Raw genomic sequence first — 16757 nt, forward strand, 5'->3', positions numbered from 1 at the left:
ACTTTTGGGGACAAAGCCTTAGCTTTCTAATGTCTAATGTTACACACCTACCAGACGGCCAACCGTCGGCAGTAATGCCAGTCGGACTGATCAGTCGGGTCCCCGATGTCCAAAAAAATGCCTCAAAACACACTGAGGCGAAGCCGACTTGAGCGTACGTTCTGCGCGTGTGCGAAACGTAATACGTCTCCATAACAGCAGGCGGCGCTAATCTGTATTGTCCCCCAAAAAATTACACGGAACACACCGAACAGACTCGAGTCACTGACCTCGCCAGACTATCAGACGGCCGATAATCGGGTTGGTGTGTCAGGGCCCTTAGACTTCTAACTACCCCCCCTCCCAGAAAAAAGCCAGCTTCTCATATTACATCATATGTTCTTTACCAATGGTGAAAAATGAAGCGCTGTTCACACTTTAAACACCACCTTTGAAACCAATGTATCAAATTTCCCTCGAGGAGGCCTACACATCCAGCTGGAAACCAACCTCTGCACTGAGGATGAAACATTCAAAACACCATCAAAAGATCATTTTGACAGAAAGATTTGGAACGGGATAATGGAACCCCTGGCTTGTTGTCACCAGCATTAGGAATAATAACAGAGCTGTAATATGTTCAAATTCTTATAGTGCATTTCTCCAGACTGGCTGACATTACAGAAATAACAAATGTCCCTTGCATATAGAGAACACACAGCGGGTGGAGCAGAAAGAGGAAGTGGACAATGGAAGAGAAGATTGGACTGCAGCCAGTCACAGAACTTTTTAACACCAATGCTGCAATATGAAGGCTGTAGAACTGGAGGAGGCTGGTAGGATCATTTCACACAGCTCAGTCCTAATATTTGAATTTACATAGAGAATACATTTACTTTTGTTTGTTTACTTACACTCTAAAACTCTACAAATAATCTAATCTTATAATTAGATACATGAGATATAGAGCATAATATATATTCTAGTATAGATAGTCTAGTTCCAGCATGATGGGGGTCCTGCATAAATACAAACTACTAAAAGTCAAACGTGGGGTATACTCGCCGCAGCCCACCTGTCAGTGTGACGTCATGGGAGTGCCGTAACTGTTTATACTCGCGCGTGGTGGTCGCTCGGCTGCAGCGACTGTAAAACGGCCATTAGTCTTCTGATGCCCCTCTCCCCCCAGGAGTGGAGATGCATTTTGGTCGGAGAGTGTTCTCTCATCACAACACTAAAAACCAAAGTAGTGAATGTGAGTGCAGAAGGAACACAGATACAGACCACAGCACAGCTATTTTCCTCTGTACACTTTGCATGTGAGGGATCAGGGATATGACTATATGATGAGTGTGAAGAAAGTGGTCAGAATGGAAGGCCCCCCCACCCTCCGATTCCACTCAAAACTCAGCCATCTGTCTTTCCTGCACCAGTTAGGGACAGAGAGCCAGAACCAGATTAAAACAATACTTTGACCCCGTCACTAATCCCAAGATCAGTTCAGTGCTAGCTCGGTGTAGCGGGCGAGGCATAGAGGTCTGTGCTGACAGAAGCATGTGTGGTGGACAAAATGGGCCATAAATACCCCAGAGAATACAGAGCAAATATTTACGGCTATGTTATCTGTTTAATCACTGCCAAGCATTTGTGCATTTTGTGCAGAGATTTCCCAGGGAAACTCGGAGCAGTCCCATGGTCAGGATGATGATGTGTGGTGTCTGCAGACACTGGTGTTCCTGTTACAATGAGAACATCTTATCAAAGTTCCTGTATAATACCAGCTCAGGGTTTTCCACTAGTGCATACAATGTCCAGCTGGGTGAAAATATTAAAATATTGGCCAGCTGTTAAAATGTCATCAAATAATCATCGTTGACCTGTCATTAAAGCTGACTTTCCCTTTACATTTCTCAAAGACATGTAACATGTATGTCAAATGAAATTTGATTTGGACATAGTCAGGGTCATCAAACTAAAGGCCAACACGCATAGAGAACGCTACATTATAAAACTATCAGTATACGTATGGACTAGGCCTGAGCATCACTACCAACAATCTCACACATTGTTTATAGTATATATAGTACTAAGTACGAGAAGCACTTGGTTAAGTAGGCCTGTGTTGCAGCGCAACAAAGAAGACAAGCCTCCCAAAGCCTCGGAGGTTGAGGAGCTGTGCCAGTCTGGTAGCCCTAATCACCTCCCGGGCCCGGCTTCATTGTCCAGGAGCACGGAGCAGAAAAGGCCCCCTGGGCTCCGCAGAGAGAGCCTCCATCCTTTGACGGGGACCTTACAATGAGTCCCCCACCCGTTGGCTAGCAATTACCACAACACCACCGTGAGACCACCTGTGGTCGTCAGGGGTACAAACTCACATGGACCCTCCCACTTTGTTAAAGTACAATTATTTTTGTAGATTTGGCAATCATTCCTATCTGTAATAATACACCAATAGGAATGACTAATAACAATCATATTGGGAATAATATAATTGACCTGTGCTAAAAAGAAGTCTAATGGTACAACGAGAGAACCAAGGTGAAGTGTTAATAGATTACCTAAACTGTCTGTTGTAAGGATCCGTCACCATTTACAGACTGATCCTGTGATTGTGTATGATTATTATTCACATTCAGGGTGTCCTCCATGTTAGTTTTACCTCCAAAGTGATTCAGAGCAGTGGTTCCTCACCTTCTTGGTTTGTGACCTCTTGTTTACAGATTTTCATTCTTGCGTTGTTATTTTTTAAGTTTTATAGGACCTTAAGGGGTACAAATTACTCAGTAGCCTAATTTCCTAAGAAAAATGTTGTGTTACAAATACTTTTTTTATTCAAGATTCAAGAAGATCCAAGAAAATCATTGTCCTTATGCAAGCACAACAAAATTGCAATTGCATCAGCCTTAAAGAGTGCATTGTATTATTATTATTGATTCAAGACTTGACACTTCACTTTTTCTGTCCTATTCTGTTAAACACCTTGCATCCTGTCAAAGTGATGTTGGACCCCGTGGGGGGGGGTCATGATCCTCACGGACTGACCAACTGACCCAACTGGCTTTTTCTTAGTGAGGTTGCTGTGTTCCAGATCTCAACCATTAACTGGATGATTACAGGGCTATTATACTGTAACTAACAAATATGATGAGCAAAAACTAAGAAAATAAAATCCAAGTTGGAGTTATCAGTCAGAGAAATGATAACCAGACAAACATTATTAATAGTGTCTTTCTCTGTTTGTCTCCCACGTACTGAACATGAGAACAAGCAGGAGGAGGTGGAGCTGCCCTGGGTGTCTCATCTCCAGCTGGAGAGAGCTGAGCGTCAGCTGTGGGGCAGAGCACCCCCCACCCCTTATAAAGTACAGGCGCTGTCACACTGCACTAGCTTTTTGTCTCTTTTTACATTGCTCTTGAAAAAAGCGACCGTACACTAATACTTGTTTAACCCTTTGCCCTGAATGACAGCTGATGCATTGTGGGAGAAAGAGCGAGGAGCGGTGCATGGCCGTAGAGAACTGAATGACAGCTGATGCATTGTGGGAGAAAGAGCGAGGGAGTGTGCATGGCTGTACACTTAATTGTTTCAAGCTACCACTAAAGGCTTCAGTGGGATTTAGAGCCCCTGCAAGGCAACATACCACAGAAAGCTCCTTTTCTTTCATTTGCCCCTCCAGTGCCTCTAGCAAGCAGAGCTTGCCCCCCCTTAAAGGCTTTAAAGTGGATATCTGATCCTGAAACACAGCATTAATATCACAGATTTCATATATTGTAATGGTTAAACTAATGTGACAGTTTAACGTTTAATATTGATTTTCACTCACAAAGCATCATGGGAATTAGCATCTTTATTCATTACAACACGCATCATTTCACCATCTGACAGACAAATCTAATAATCGCCTCTCACACAGTGCCCCCCCCCCCACCCTTCCCGCCCTGTGGCCCATTACGTGCCCATTACACACCTGGTGACCTCTGACCTCGCGCTATCAGCTCCCCGGGGACACGAGCAGACAGACAGACGGAGGCCGCTCAGACTCTAACTGCGTGGTGCATTCACAGGCTTCACACACAGCAGGAGACCGTAGGCTTTTAACAGCAAAGTGGAATGACTAAATCAGGAAAGATGGATGAATCATCATAACTTAATCTCACAGCTAGAGCTGCAAAGATCCATCCATTAGTTGTCAGCTATTACATTAATTGGTTAATTGGTTTGAGTCATTTTTAGTTGAAAAAAATCAAACTTGTGTGATGTCAGCTTGTTAAATGTGAATATGTTCTAGTTTCTTCTCTCCTCTGGGACAGGAAACTGAATATCTTTGAGTTGAGGACAAAACAAGACATGTGAGGACGTCATCTTGGGCTTTGGAAAACACTGATCCACATTTTTCACCATTTTGTGACATTTTAGAGACCAAACAACTCATCCATTCATCCAGACAATAATCCACACATTAATCGACAATGACAATAATAGTTAGCTGCAGCCCCACATGAATTCAGTAGCTCCTGGAGACCAGGCTGATAATGCCATCATTTCACAGTGCTGTTTCTGTTGCTGGCCACGCCACTTATTTTATTTACATATTAAAGTATTAAAGCTCATTTAGTCAGCATGAGGGGTGCTACTCAGCCTGCTGAGAGAACAGCTGCATAAAGTCTTCTGTGGCTCTGGAGGAATAACCCTGATGATGTCATCAGAGGTAAAGTTACCTGTTCAGTTTTTTCAAGTTCTGGTTTCATTTACTGTGGTCACTTTACATGTAGTCTGTATCCACGACGGTCCACTTCCGGGATTGCTCCGTTGCCGCCAGAAAATCCGCTGGATTTCACTCATTTAGACCGGATGTCCGTCCCCTTCCTCTGTCTCTGTGTTGGCGTTCTAACCTCTGGTGGATTTGTGAGGACTATGGTTAACTGCTCCTCAGATCTCTGCAGGGTAAATCCAGACAGCTAGCTAGACTATCTGTCCAATCTGAGTTTTCTGTTGCACGACTAAAACTACTTCTGAACGTACACATGTTCCACCAAAACAAGTTCCTTCCTGAGACTATTTTACGGAGACACCGCGGCTTTTCTCTGGTGATTAGCCCCGCCCAAGATGATTGTGATTGATGTAAAGAAATGCCAATAAACCAGAGCACGTTTACCTCCCATCCAGGAATGCTGTGTGGACTAGCCAGACCCTCCTCCAGCGCGCTTTGGAGGCCAGACTACTTTACATGGTAACCTTTACTCAGACAGGTTTGGAGACTACAGAAAACCTGCATTATACAAACTAGTTGTGTTGAAAGATTTGGACATTTAGCAGGCAGGGACGTCCATCTAATACTGTAGAACCTCTGAGAACTGGGGAATACTATGTGCTTAAGGTTTTGTTTCAGGTAGCTGTCTGTTCTTGTCAGTCTATATTATTCTAAAGGTTTCAGAAAACCCCAGCTCCACATTGTCTCATTAGGTTCATCTTTAGTGGAGGAAGTCACCCTAAAACGAAAAGAGTCCTGGTTTTAGTGAGGATCCCTCCAGGCTGCATGGACCCTGACGTCACCTGAAGACACTGGAGCCTCAGAAACAAATCCCATTCAAATGAATGTGCACTTCATCAACCAGTGCTTCTGCCTTCGGGCTGCCAGTGTACTGTGCTGAGCTATTATCATCATAACACATTACTGAGCCGCCTTTCCCAATCAGCTCATATCTTCAACTGTTAAATACTCAATTGGAAGTGACCCTTATGGACTTACATATTTAGGTTAAGCCTTAGGCTAAGTTCCATGCTGCAGAGGAGATTTCACTTCACATTTTCTTATTTTGTTTAGAGGCTGTGGCCTAATTTGCATCAGATACATCACAGGCTAGTATGCACTCATGTGTCCTGGTTCATTTTTAATTGCTTAATTTATTCTTTTTGTCAGACATATTTCGCACTTGGTCCAGACCAAAGCTCTTTAAATAGCGACTCTATTCTGTAACATCTGTAACTGTCCTCATGTCCTGAGAACACTGAGAGGATATCTCCAGAGCTCATTCAGTGAGCAGCACAGACACATACATACAGTAACATTATTAATATTAGTAATAAGACAAACCATTGGGAGATCACTGGAGCAGAAGTTTCAAAGCTAAATAAAGTCACTACAAACTGCACTTTAGAAACAGTGATAGCCATACAGTCGCAACTAATTTACCAGAACAGGCTAACATAAAGCCATAGGCTAGGCTACATAAAAGTTAGAACTTACATTATTTGAATATTGCAGATTTCTTTGGAAGTTGGAACGTAACTGCAGTGAGCCGCGTCCCAGCGCAGTACGCAGTACAGAAAGCAGCCATGTAAACCGAGTAAACATCAAGTGGATTCACAGACTACATATTCATAGACAGGGACTAACCTCGAAGAGAAACGGTCAGTCAGTCAGAAAGTGTCCACTCGGACGGAGAAGGGCTTCGCTGCTCCGACAGTCTGCTGTAGTGTAGGAGCCGAGCTGCTGTTGGAGAGGAAACTCCGTGAAAAACACACGCACTGACGACGCTGCTGCCGCCCAGCTCTCTCTCTCTCTCTCTCTCTCTCTCTCTCTCTCTGTCTCTCTCTCTCTCTCTGGCTCTCTCTCTCTCTCTCTCTGGCTCTCTCTCTCTCTCTCTCTCTCTCTCTCTCTCTCTCTCTCTCTCTCTCTCTCTCTCTCTCTCTCTCTCTCTCTCTCTCTCTCTCTCTCTCTCTCTCTCTCTCTCTCTCTCTCTCTCTGTCTCTCTCTCTCTCTCTCTCTCTCTCTCTCTCTCTCTGGCTCTCTCTCTCTCTCTCTCTCTCTGTCTCTCTCTCTGTCTCTCTCTCTCTCTCTCTCTCTCTCTCTGTCTCTCTCTCTCTCTCTCTCTGTCTCTCTCTCTGTCTCTCTCTCTCTGCTCTCTCTCTCTCTCTCTCTCTCTCTCTGTCTCTCTCTCTCTCTCTCTCTCTCTCTCTGTCTCTCTCTCTGGCTCTCTCTCTCCCTGTCTCTCTCTCTCTCTCTCTCTCTCTCTGGCTCTCTGTCTCTCTCTGCTCTCTCTCTCTCTCTCTCTCTGGCCTCTGTCTCTCTCTCTGCTCTCTCTCTCTCTGGCTCTCTCTCTGCTCTCTGCCTCTCTCTCTCTCTCTCTCTCTCTCTGCTCTCTCTCTGCTCTCTCTCTCTCTCTCTCTGGCTCTCTCTCTCTCTCTCTCTCTCTCTGTCTCTCTCTCTCTCTCTCTCTCTCTCTCTCTCTCTGTCTCTCTCTCTCTCTCTCTCTCTCTCTCTCTGGTCTCTCTCTCTCTGGCTCTCTCTCTCTCTCTCTCTCTCTCTCTCTGTCTCTCTGTCTCTGTCTCTCTCTCTGTCTCTCTCTCTCTCTCTCTCTCTCTGTCTCTCTTGCTCTCTGCTCTAGCTCTCTCTCTGTCTCTCTCTCTCTCTCTCTCTCTCTCTCTCTGGCTCTCTCTCTCTCTCTCTCTCTCTCTCTCTCTCTCTCTTGCTCTCTCTCTCTCTCTCTCTCTCTCTCTCTCTCTCTCTCTCTCTCTCTCTCTCCTCTCTCTCTCTGTCTCTCTGTCTCTCTCTCTGTCTCTCTCTCTCTCTCTCTGGCTCTCTCTCTCTCTCTCTCTCTCTCTCTCTCTCTCTCTCTCTCTCTCTCTCTCTCTCTCTCTCTCTCTCTCTCTCTCTCTCTCTCTCTCTCTCTCTCTCTCTCTCTCTCTCTCTCTCTCTCTCTCTCTCTCTCTCTGTCTCTCTCTCTCTTGCTGTCTCTCTCTTTTTTCTTCCACAAATGTTATACTCACTTTCCCCCCAAATATTTCTGTAGCTGTCTCACAAGTCACACCCTTTTCTAATTTATTTCAATACTGATGTTTTTGGGTATACTTAAATTAGTGCACACTAGACTCAAAGCCTCAGAGTTTGAGTGTGTAGGCTAATTGTGTGAAAGGTAAGTGTATAACATATTGTATACTTTCCTTTAGTAATGTGTAAGCTCAGATAACCCCCGATGACATCATCAGGGTTATTATCCCAGACTTGCTCCAGAGCTACAGAAGACATGCTGCATACAACGTCAGAAGAGAACTGATCTTCATTTGTAAAATCAGGGGAGCGCCCCTTTTTTGTTTTCTTTTTTTGCTCCAAGTCTTTTTATTGATATTTATACATAGAGAGATAGTGTACAAAGCACATAAATTCAGAAGCATAGGTGAACAGAAATATTACAAGTATAAACATCATACCCTCCCCCCTGCAACAATATTACTGTACCATTCAACAACCTAGTATTGATTGAACTTGTATGCACTTATATTACATGCATCACTTAAGTATCAAAATTACATGTACACACAAAACAAAAATATATATATATATGTATTAATTAAAACAAAACAGTATGATATATAAGTAAATAAAAATAATACATCAAAAAAAAAATCAATAAGTAATCAAAAATGGTCCTTTTGGGTTTCAAATTATACAGAATACAGGATCAATCATATGAAACATCGGAGCGCCCCTTTAAAGTAAAAATTCCAAACTAACATTTTACCAGTGCATTGCTGTTATTGTAGTACGTTACATAATGTGTGTTTACACTTATATTTGTATTTGTGCTTCTTTTTGTAATAGAGCTGCAAGTTCCATCAATCTCTATTTTGTTTTCATAAATGACTTTGCTTTAGAAAAGACACTCACTATCACTATGTAGTGGTTTTAAAATGCCACACAAATCTATAAAAGATAGCCATACTCCCCTTTTAAATAAGCTTGCTCAGAGACCACTAGAGCCTGCAGCACATGTCAATCTGAGACCTGGGAGCATCTGGGAGTAAAAGGGGGTAAAAAAAATCTAATCTAGGATGGTGACATCATGGCAATTCCCTGTTGTGTGACTCTGTGTCCTTCTACAGTACCGGCCCCCAAGCCCTGGAGAGCAGAGTGGGGCCCCGTCCTGGAGAAGAAGGGTGTGTCTGCAGTAGGCTGGATGTTTCACTCTCTTCTCTTTGTGCTCTTCTTCATTTGCTGTCAACCTAAGACAAGATCTCCAAAGAATGGAACCAGATATTGGAGAAGCAGGGATTGTCTGCAGTAATACGGTCAGTTGATGATTCTTCTGCTGACACATAAACATCACTGAGTCAGAGGAATGTGTTGCAGTAACCTAAGGGCTGCTCGGATCTATCCACAATGCAAAGAGCTACGACCTCATACAGATGAGGCGTTCCCAGTGTTGGTTTCCTAGCGAGAGGATGAAGCACAGACTGCAGGAGAGGTACATGTGAAGGGTGTGGATGAAGATCCACAGCTCTGGAAAGAAAGGCTGCTGTGACCTACTGTACAATCCAATGCCTGGCAGACTCACAGTTTCCAAATCTAAGGCTATGCCTGCAGCTCTGTGTGCCTGTCCAGCTCATCTAAAAACCCAACAACACATTTGATCTCACCGTGCTTTAGAACCTAACCGCTGTGAAACTTTCAGAAATGATTTCTTTCATACACAGCACCACTGTCTCTCTCTCTCTCTCTCTCTCTGTCTCTCTCGCTCTCTCTGTCTCTCTCTCTGTCTCTCTCTCTCTCTCTCTCTCTTAGCCATCTGATTGGCTGGGCCCAGGGACCTGCAGGACAGCCCAAACCAGAGAAGGAACCAGACAGCAGGAGGAGGAGGGCTGTCACATCATCAAAATCTTTTTGGGAGTTTTCTTACTTTGTGTAACATTTAAATTGCAATTACTTCATTACTTCAATTATAGACTTTTTTACTCTTCACTTCATTATTCCCTTATTAGGCTAATTCTATTATTCCATTTCATTTATAGTATCAAATCATAGCAAGAGTTATCTCAGGACACTTTTTCACAGATTTATTAATGAGACATCTTTTTTATATTTTATTTATTCTTCAGGGAGAGTGCACATTAATCAACATTTCAGTTTCCACTTCAGTGTGAATGTGCCAGAGTTAGCTACAGAGCTCATTTCCCCCTGTGGTCTCTGGGCAACAGTAGAGTCCAGCAGTAGAGTCCAGCATTAGAGTCAGTCCAGCAGTAGAGTCCAGCAGTAGAGTCAGTCCAGCAGTAGAGTCAGTCCAGCTGTAGAGTCAGTCCAGCAGTAGAGTCAGTCCAGCTGTAGAGTCAGTCCAGCAGTAGAGTCCAGCTGTAGAGTCAGTCCAGCAGTAGAGTCCAGCAGTAGAGTCAGTCCAGCTGTAGAGTGAGTCCAGCTGTAGAGTCAGTCCAGCAGTAGAGTCAGTCCAGCTGTAGAGTCAGTCCAGCAGTAGAGTCCAGCAGTAGAGTCAGTCCAGCAGTAGAGTGAGTCCAGCTGTAGAGTGAGTCCAGCAGTAGAGTGAGTCCAGCAGTAGAATCAGTCCAGCAGTAGAATCAGTCCAGCTGTTCAGTCCAGCTGTAGAGTGAGTCCAGCTGTAGAGTGAGTCCAGCAGTAGAGTCAGTCCAGCAGTAGAGTCCAGCAGTAGAGTCAGTCCAGCAGTAGAGTGAGTCCAGCAGTAGAGTCAGTCCAGCTATTCAGTCCAGCAGTAGAGTCCAGCAGTAGAGTCAGTCCAGCGAGTCAGTCCAGCAGTAGAGTCCAGCAGTAGAGTGAGTCCAGCAGTAGAGTCAGTCCAGCAGTAGAGTCCAGCAGTAGAGTCCAGCTGTAGAGTGAGTCCAGCAGTAGAGTGAGTCCAGCAGTAGAGTGAGTCCAGCAGTAGAGTCAGTCCAGCAGTAGAGTCCAGCAGTAGAGTCAGTCCAGCAGTAGAGTCCAGCAGTAGAGTCAGTCCAGATATTCAGTCCAGCAGTAGAGTCCAGCAGTAGAGTCAGTCCAGCAGTAGAGTCAGTCCAGCAGTAGAGTGAGTCCAGCAGTAGAGTCAGTCCAGCAGTAGAGTGAGTCCAGCAGTAGAGTGAGTCCAGCAGTAGAGTCAGTCCAGCAGTAGAGTGAGTCCAGCAGTAGAGTCAGTCCAGCAGTAGAGTCCAGCAGTAGAGTCAGTCCAGCAGTAGAATCAGTCCAGCTGTTCAGTCCAGCAGTAGAGTCCAGCAGTAGAGTGAGTCCAGCAGTAGAGTCAGTCCAGCAGTAGAGTCCAGCAGTAGAGTCAGTCCAGCAGTAGAGTCAGTCCAGCTGTAGAGTCAGTCCAGCTGTAGAGTCAGTCCAGCTGTAGAGTGAGTCCAGCAGTAGAGTGAGTCCAGCAGTAGAATCAGTCCAGCAGTAGAATCAGTCCAGCTGTTCAGTCCAGCAGTAGAGTCCAGCAGTAGAGTGAGTCCAGCAGTAGAGTGAGTCCAGCAGTAGAGTGAGTCCAGCTATTCAGTCCAGCAGTAGAGTGAGTCCAGCAGTAGAGTCAGTCCAGCAGTAGAGTCCAGCAGTAGAGTGAGTCCAGCAGTAGAGTCAGTCCAGCAGTAGAGTCCAGCAGTAGAGTCAGTCCAGCAGTAGAATCAGTCCAGCTGTAGAGTCCAGCAGTAGAGTGAGTCCAGCAGTAGAGTCAGTCCAGCAGTGGAGTCCAGCAGTAGAGTCAGTCCAGCAGTAGAGTCAGTCCAGCAGTAGAGTCCAGCAGTAGAGTCAGTCCAGCAGTAGAATCAGTCCAGCTGTAGAGTCCAGCAGTAGAGTCCAGCAGTGGCTGCTGCTGGCCGCTGGGCGGCAGTGTGAGCACACTAAGCACACTGTAAGGCCGTACAGCGTCGAGGGGGTGTGACATCATCATCGAGCGACTGGCGAGTCTCCTGATTTCATCATGGCCGAAGCAGAGTATGTATTTGTTTTAAATGATATCTAAGTCCATCCGTTCTTTCTGTATGGACAGCTGGTTTATTTCCAGTCTTTTTAAGAAGGTGCTGTTTTACTGCTTACATCCAGGCCCGTATTTACCGGTCCCGTGGTTAGAAAAGGCACTTTCTCACATAAAACGTTAACGTTACTTGCATTAACGTTAGTTAGCTAGCTAGCTAGCTAGTTAGTTGTTGTTTAGCTAACAGGGAGCTGATGCCATGTTCACGGACTGAGTTGGCATCAGTTAATTTCAGTTTGATTTCTAGTGTTAAATCATAACAGAAGTTAACTCTCTGAAGCTGACTGATTCACATCTGACTGTGTGTGTGTGTGTGTGTGTGTGTGTGTGTGTGTGTGTGTGTGTTGTCAGATCAAAGAAAGTGATCAAGTTAGTTCCTGAGTATCTCCTGAAGAAGAGGAAGGCGTACCAGGCTATCAAAGCCACTCAGGCCAAGCTTGCCCTGCTTGAGAAGAGAAAGGTGAGTGATGATAGACCGGTGGAAGCAGCAGACCACATGTAGCCATCTCTACCCACTGCTGTGTTCTGACATGGGGTTTCTGTTCTATTCCAGGTATCTAAAGGCAAACCATTGAAGTTCAAGCGTTTGGAGGACTTCTTGAAAGACAGCCACAAGGGTCATCGTGATGAAACTCGTATCCGGAGGTCTGAGCACAGGCCGCCCCCCCCTCTGCCTCCTGCCAAGAACAGGCTCGCCTTCGCCGTCCGCATCAGAGAGTGAGTACTCTGACTCAGACCGAGCTTTTCACATGAGCTGTTCGTGAAAAGCTCAAAGCGGTTGTCCATGTTTGCATCCATCTCAGTAGAGGACATGTTCCTATATTTGAAAGCAGGCTTCATACTGCGTGCTACAGAGCCCTGCATCACTTTAGCTGGGATTGCATTGCCATCTTTTCCTTTCTGTCTTGCCTGTCAAAGGTGTTTTACTGGCTCCTGGGGCTTTTCCTGACTTTACTCTGACAATACATGCTGGAAACAGGTTGTCTGCAACTGAGCTGACTGAAGAATAGAAGATGAGATTTAAAACTGTGCATAATGAAACGCTATTCCAGTTTGGTCAACATGGATGATCCTCTCCTGTTAGGGTTAAAGGTGTCAGTCCCAAAGTGATGAAGGTGGTCCAGATGTTGAGGCTGAGGAAGATCTTCAGCGGGGCCTTCGTCAGAATCAACAAGACCTCTGTGGCCATGATGAAGGTGCTGGAGCCGTACGTGGCCTGGGGGTGAGTGATGCCTGAACAACTGGAGCTCAGATCACGTGTGTCGGGTTTGTTGTGTGTGTCGTAAACCCATGCTAATGTTTCCAACAGATTTCCCAACTTGAAGTCTGTTCGTGAGCTTATTCTGAAGAGAGGACAGACCAGGGTTGGCCGGAGGAGAGTTCCTCTCACAGACAACACCTTGATTGAGACGCACATGGGTAAGTCTCTTCACTCATGTCAATGAACCTAAACTTGCAATCAGCTGAATCCAGATTTTATCATCACATACCCTTCACCATACCTACAGATTGACATGGGGTACTTTCCATGAAATCATCTCTCAATGCAACTCAAACAGCTATTAGACTTACTGAAATACAACCATGTTAATCTCTAGGTATGGTGAAGGGGATGTGATGATGGGGGGACCAAGGGAACTTTATCAGGATCATAGTATCCTGGATCCATGAAATAACTGGCCTTTCAAAATAAAGGTCTGCCTGCCTCTATGGGACTTTAACATAGGGGTATGTATAATTATGCCCCCTGTATTTTAATGAAGAACATTTATTTATTTATGATAAATTATTCATTCACAAAGAAAATTGGTGTCCTCAAGGTTGGATTTTCCTATTTTTTTTTTTTTTTAATTAAGGTATTAAGATCAATTTCCAAAAGATGATTATTTTTTTTTATTATTCCTCTGTTTAGACAACTTTAGCATGGGTTCACAAACTTATGAGCACCACTGTGTATATATACAGTATATTTATATCACTCAAAGGGGAATGCAAAGCCAGTGTATGCTCAAACACTTCTACCACAACATGCATATTATACCAAGGCATGAGATCTGACCAGGAGGGAACAGTTAAATGGTTGATGTCCGGTCACTTTGCCTTTTGTGGAAAACGTGTGAATAAGTTTTTTTTTTTTGCAGTTCCTTCAAGGATGTACACTGTTAATCAAGGGTGAAACCATATAAATAGAATGAGAGTAGAACTGTGTGTTCCAGTAGCCACACTAACTTACTATTTAGTTTGCCAGAAAAAGATTCAGTAAGTCACAGTCACAGTCATGTGTCAGATGCACCAGGATGTAACGCTGCATGGTGAATGGTTTAAAAATAGATATAAATGTAAAGATTACAACCGGTTGAGATGATAAAATAATGGCAATGCAATTTTTAAATGGCCTAGGGCATAATCTACTTTCAGACTTCAGATGTCACTGAATTGTATCTAATCCAGGGTCCAAAATTAACACTCGGCAGGCGACAAATGCAGGTACATTTTCCGTTTGGAGAGTAAATCTCAGAGTGCTATCCGCCACATGGCGAGTAAATGTTTGTACCACTATAGTTCTTTTTCAGTCTTCATTTTGGTGAAGTTGCAGCTACTTTCTTCTGTTCCTCTGTCTGCATGTCAGAGCTTCGTTGGTAGGGGGGGGCAGACACGCACACGCAAACATTCACTGACCCAAACACACGCACCGGAACTCCAACCACCACGTCACTTTTGTCTACTGATAAACGGCGTTTACCTCAGGCTAGTTGTTTGGCCAGTATTTTGGAGTCAGCCAGCTTTCCAAAATAAAGCACAATGAAATGAAATGTTAACCGACAAGCAGGCAACACCGTCTCAGTTGACCCGTCCGGGAGGCTCTGACACACTCTCCGCACTCCGTGTCCGCAGACAGCTGTAGGCTTGACCCGGTGTTGATGTTCTGTGCATTGTCGTGACACATGCAGCCACTTTCCTGAAACCGCTTGTGTGACCGACACAAGCCCACAGCAACGTGCTGTGTGTGTAGCCTTTAGCCCGTATCCACCTGCGAGGTTGTCAGCTGTGCGTCTGCCTAGTATACTCTGTGTTTAGGACGGCCGATATAACCAACCAGTCCGTATAGATATAGTGGTATATGTCTCTTACCACTCTGTTTATTAGTTTCGGACACTGATCCAATGGTGTGTTGAGTGTGTAGTTCCACCCCTACCAGGATGTCCTGCTGCATCTGCTCACATTATGCACGCTAGCATGCTTTTCTGGCTGTTTTGACCTACAATCCTTTGCACAGCAAATATCACCAATAAGGTAAAAGTTCAAGGCTCAGTGTTATGAATTGGTATGTCCTGATATTTTGCAGACTGCATGCAACAGTACGTACTTAGTGAGGGCAGCAGCTGTACAGACTGACATATAAAAAAGAGATTTGGAGCGCAGCATGACATTCCCAATCAATTCAGCAGAGCAGGATGGTCAGTGCGGCGGCCGATTTTTCGTGTACCATTGCAAAGACCCGACCGTGACCTGAGCACGCTAACTTCCACATAAACCTCCGTATAAACCAGAGCTGCACAATATATCGTTTTTATAGAGTTCTGACGATATCAACTTGCGCAATGCACACATCACGAAAGGCAGCAACATGTTGCGAAAGACGCTGATTTGTTTTAGTAAGTTGAAAGAATATCAGTAGAAAACTACACTCTAAAATGTAACTGCCATATTTTTTTAATGGTGAATTTTTTTGTTTAATTCAATGTTCAATAAAATGTTGGAATTTTTCTTTTTAATTCAACAAGCAATTTGTTGTATTTTTGCACAGTACTGAAAGCAGCAGAAATAAGATGACTACAATATCTGTTTATGTAATATTGTTATCGCGATATTCAACGACGTTATCGCATATCGCATTTTTTCCTCCTATCATGTGTAGCCAAGCATGCAGAGTCTTCTGTGTCTGCTCTCTTGCTGCTAGAGGGGGATTGAGGATTGCTAAGATTTCAAATTCTATTCATTAAATGATACAAGGAGTGAGTGTGACACTTGTTGTCACCATGCCAACGACAGTTGCCATTTCCTCCTGGACTAGTCAAATTACCACGGCAAACAGTTTAATGTCCGTTCTATTCTCTCTATTTCTATGATTTTAAAGCCCTGTGTGGAAGCAGGTGAGTTGTATGGGAGGTATATGAGTACTACAGCTGGTGTTGAGCGTGTCCTTCCATCTCTCCCTCTTCTTGTTTCTCAGGTAAACACGGCATCATCTGTCTGGAGGACCTGATTCACGAGATCTACTCGGTTGGTAAGGGCTTCCGGGCAGCCAACAACTTCCTGTTGCCTTTCAAGCTGTCAGTGGCTCGCCATGCTGCCAGGGATAAGGCTGGGCTCCTGAAGGACCTGGGGAACCCTGGGTTTCGCAACACAGACATTAACTCCATCATCAGACTACTGAACTGAGGAGGAACGCATGCAACATGGACACTCGGCAGCATCTTTAACCATGCTGCATTTCTTAAGGAGCAAATACTGACAACCAAATGTTTAATTTGTCTGTTCCTTTGGCAGAGTCATATTTAATATACACATCTGGTTACAAGCTGGGAGACCTCAGCAGGACCTAAAGTCTCTTTGACTCAGGTTTGAAGTCTAACATGTAGTGCCTCTGACCACGGACTGATGGGAGCTGGTGTGCTCTTTGGGGAAATGTAACAATACTTTCAATCACTTGTGAATGTAAAATATGTTGTGTTAAAGGGTGCTTAGTTGCTCCACATAATATTCCTCAGGTTGTCAGAGGACTGGATCAACGCTCACCGCAAACTATATGCGGTGATTGAATAATTAGGACGGGCTGTCCTGCCTGCAGCACACGGCTTTACTCCATTCAGTGAGAGTATCTGATTTATGATTCATTGTTAATACACAAAATGTTTTTACAATAAACCCCCCCTCCCTCCCCAAAATGATTCATGATTCTATGATAACATGTTTGACACACGATATGAGAACGTGTGGATATTGGGCTCTGGTGCTTCTGATTAGCAGAGGCGCCAGTTA

General features: G+C 44.5%; 2 protein-coding genes across 6 annotated transcripts in view; one reads left to right on the forward strand and one right to left on the reverse strand.

Annotated features, from left to right (window-relative positions):
• ankrd6b (ankyrin repeat domain 6b) overlaps positions 1-6560 on the reverse strand; it is a 40624-nt gene extending 34064 nt beyond the window's left edge. For all 5 annotated transcript variants that reach the window (XM_078275432.1, XM_078275431.1, XM_078275434.1 and 2 more), the window contains exon 1: positions 6377-6560. The gene's annotated coding sequence lies outside the window, so the exon portion shown is untranslated. The remainder of the gene's footprint in view (positions 1-6376) is intronic.
• A 5037-nt stretch (positions 6561-11597) lies between these two features.
• On the forward strand, positions 11598-16663 carry rpl7l1 (ribosomal protein L7-like 1). Its single transcript, XM_078274094.1, has 6 exons — positions 11598-11674; positions 12066-12174; positions 12268-12431; positions 12799-12936; positions 13024-13133; positions 15949-16663. Exons 1-6 carry the CDS (start codon positions 11661-11663, stop codon positions 16155-16157), a joined length of 744 nt encoding a protein of 247 aa, XP_078130220.1. The 5' UTR covers positions 11598-11660; the 3' UTR covers positions 16158-16663.
• Positions 16664-16757: the final 94 nt, after the last annotated feature.

The sequence above is a fragment of the Sander vitreus genome, chromosome 18 (assembly GCF_031162955.1).
Source record: "Sander vitreus isolate 19-12246 chromosome 18, sanVit1, whole genome shotgun sequence".
In the NCBI taxonomy this organism is placed as follows: Eukaryota; Metazoa; Chordata; class Actinopteri; order Perciformes; family Percidae; genus Sander; species Sander vitreus.

Excerpts from the sequence above, each read along its gene's own strand:
- rpl7l1 (XM_078274094.1), top strand. Across the intron at positions 12,175-12,267 it reads CCCTGCTTGAGAAGAGAAAG|GTATCTAAAGGCAAACCATT; the intron begins GTGAGTGATGAT and ends GTTCTATTCCAG. Across the intron at positions 12,937-13,023 it reads GAGCCGTACGTGGCCTGGGG|ATTTCCCAACTTGAAGTCTG; the intron begins GTGAGTGATGCC and ends TGTTTCCAACAG.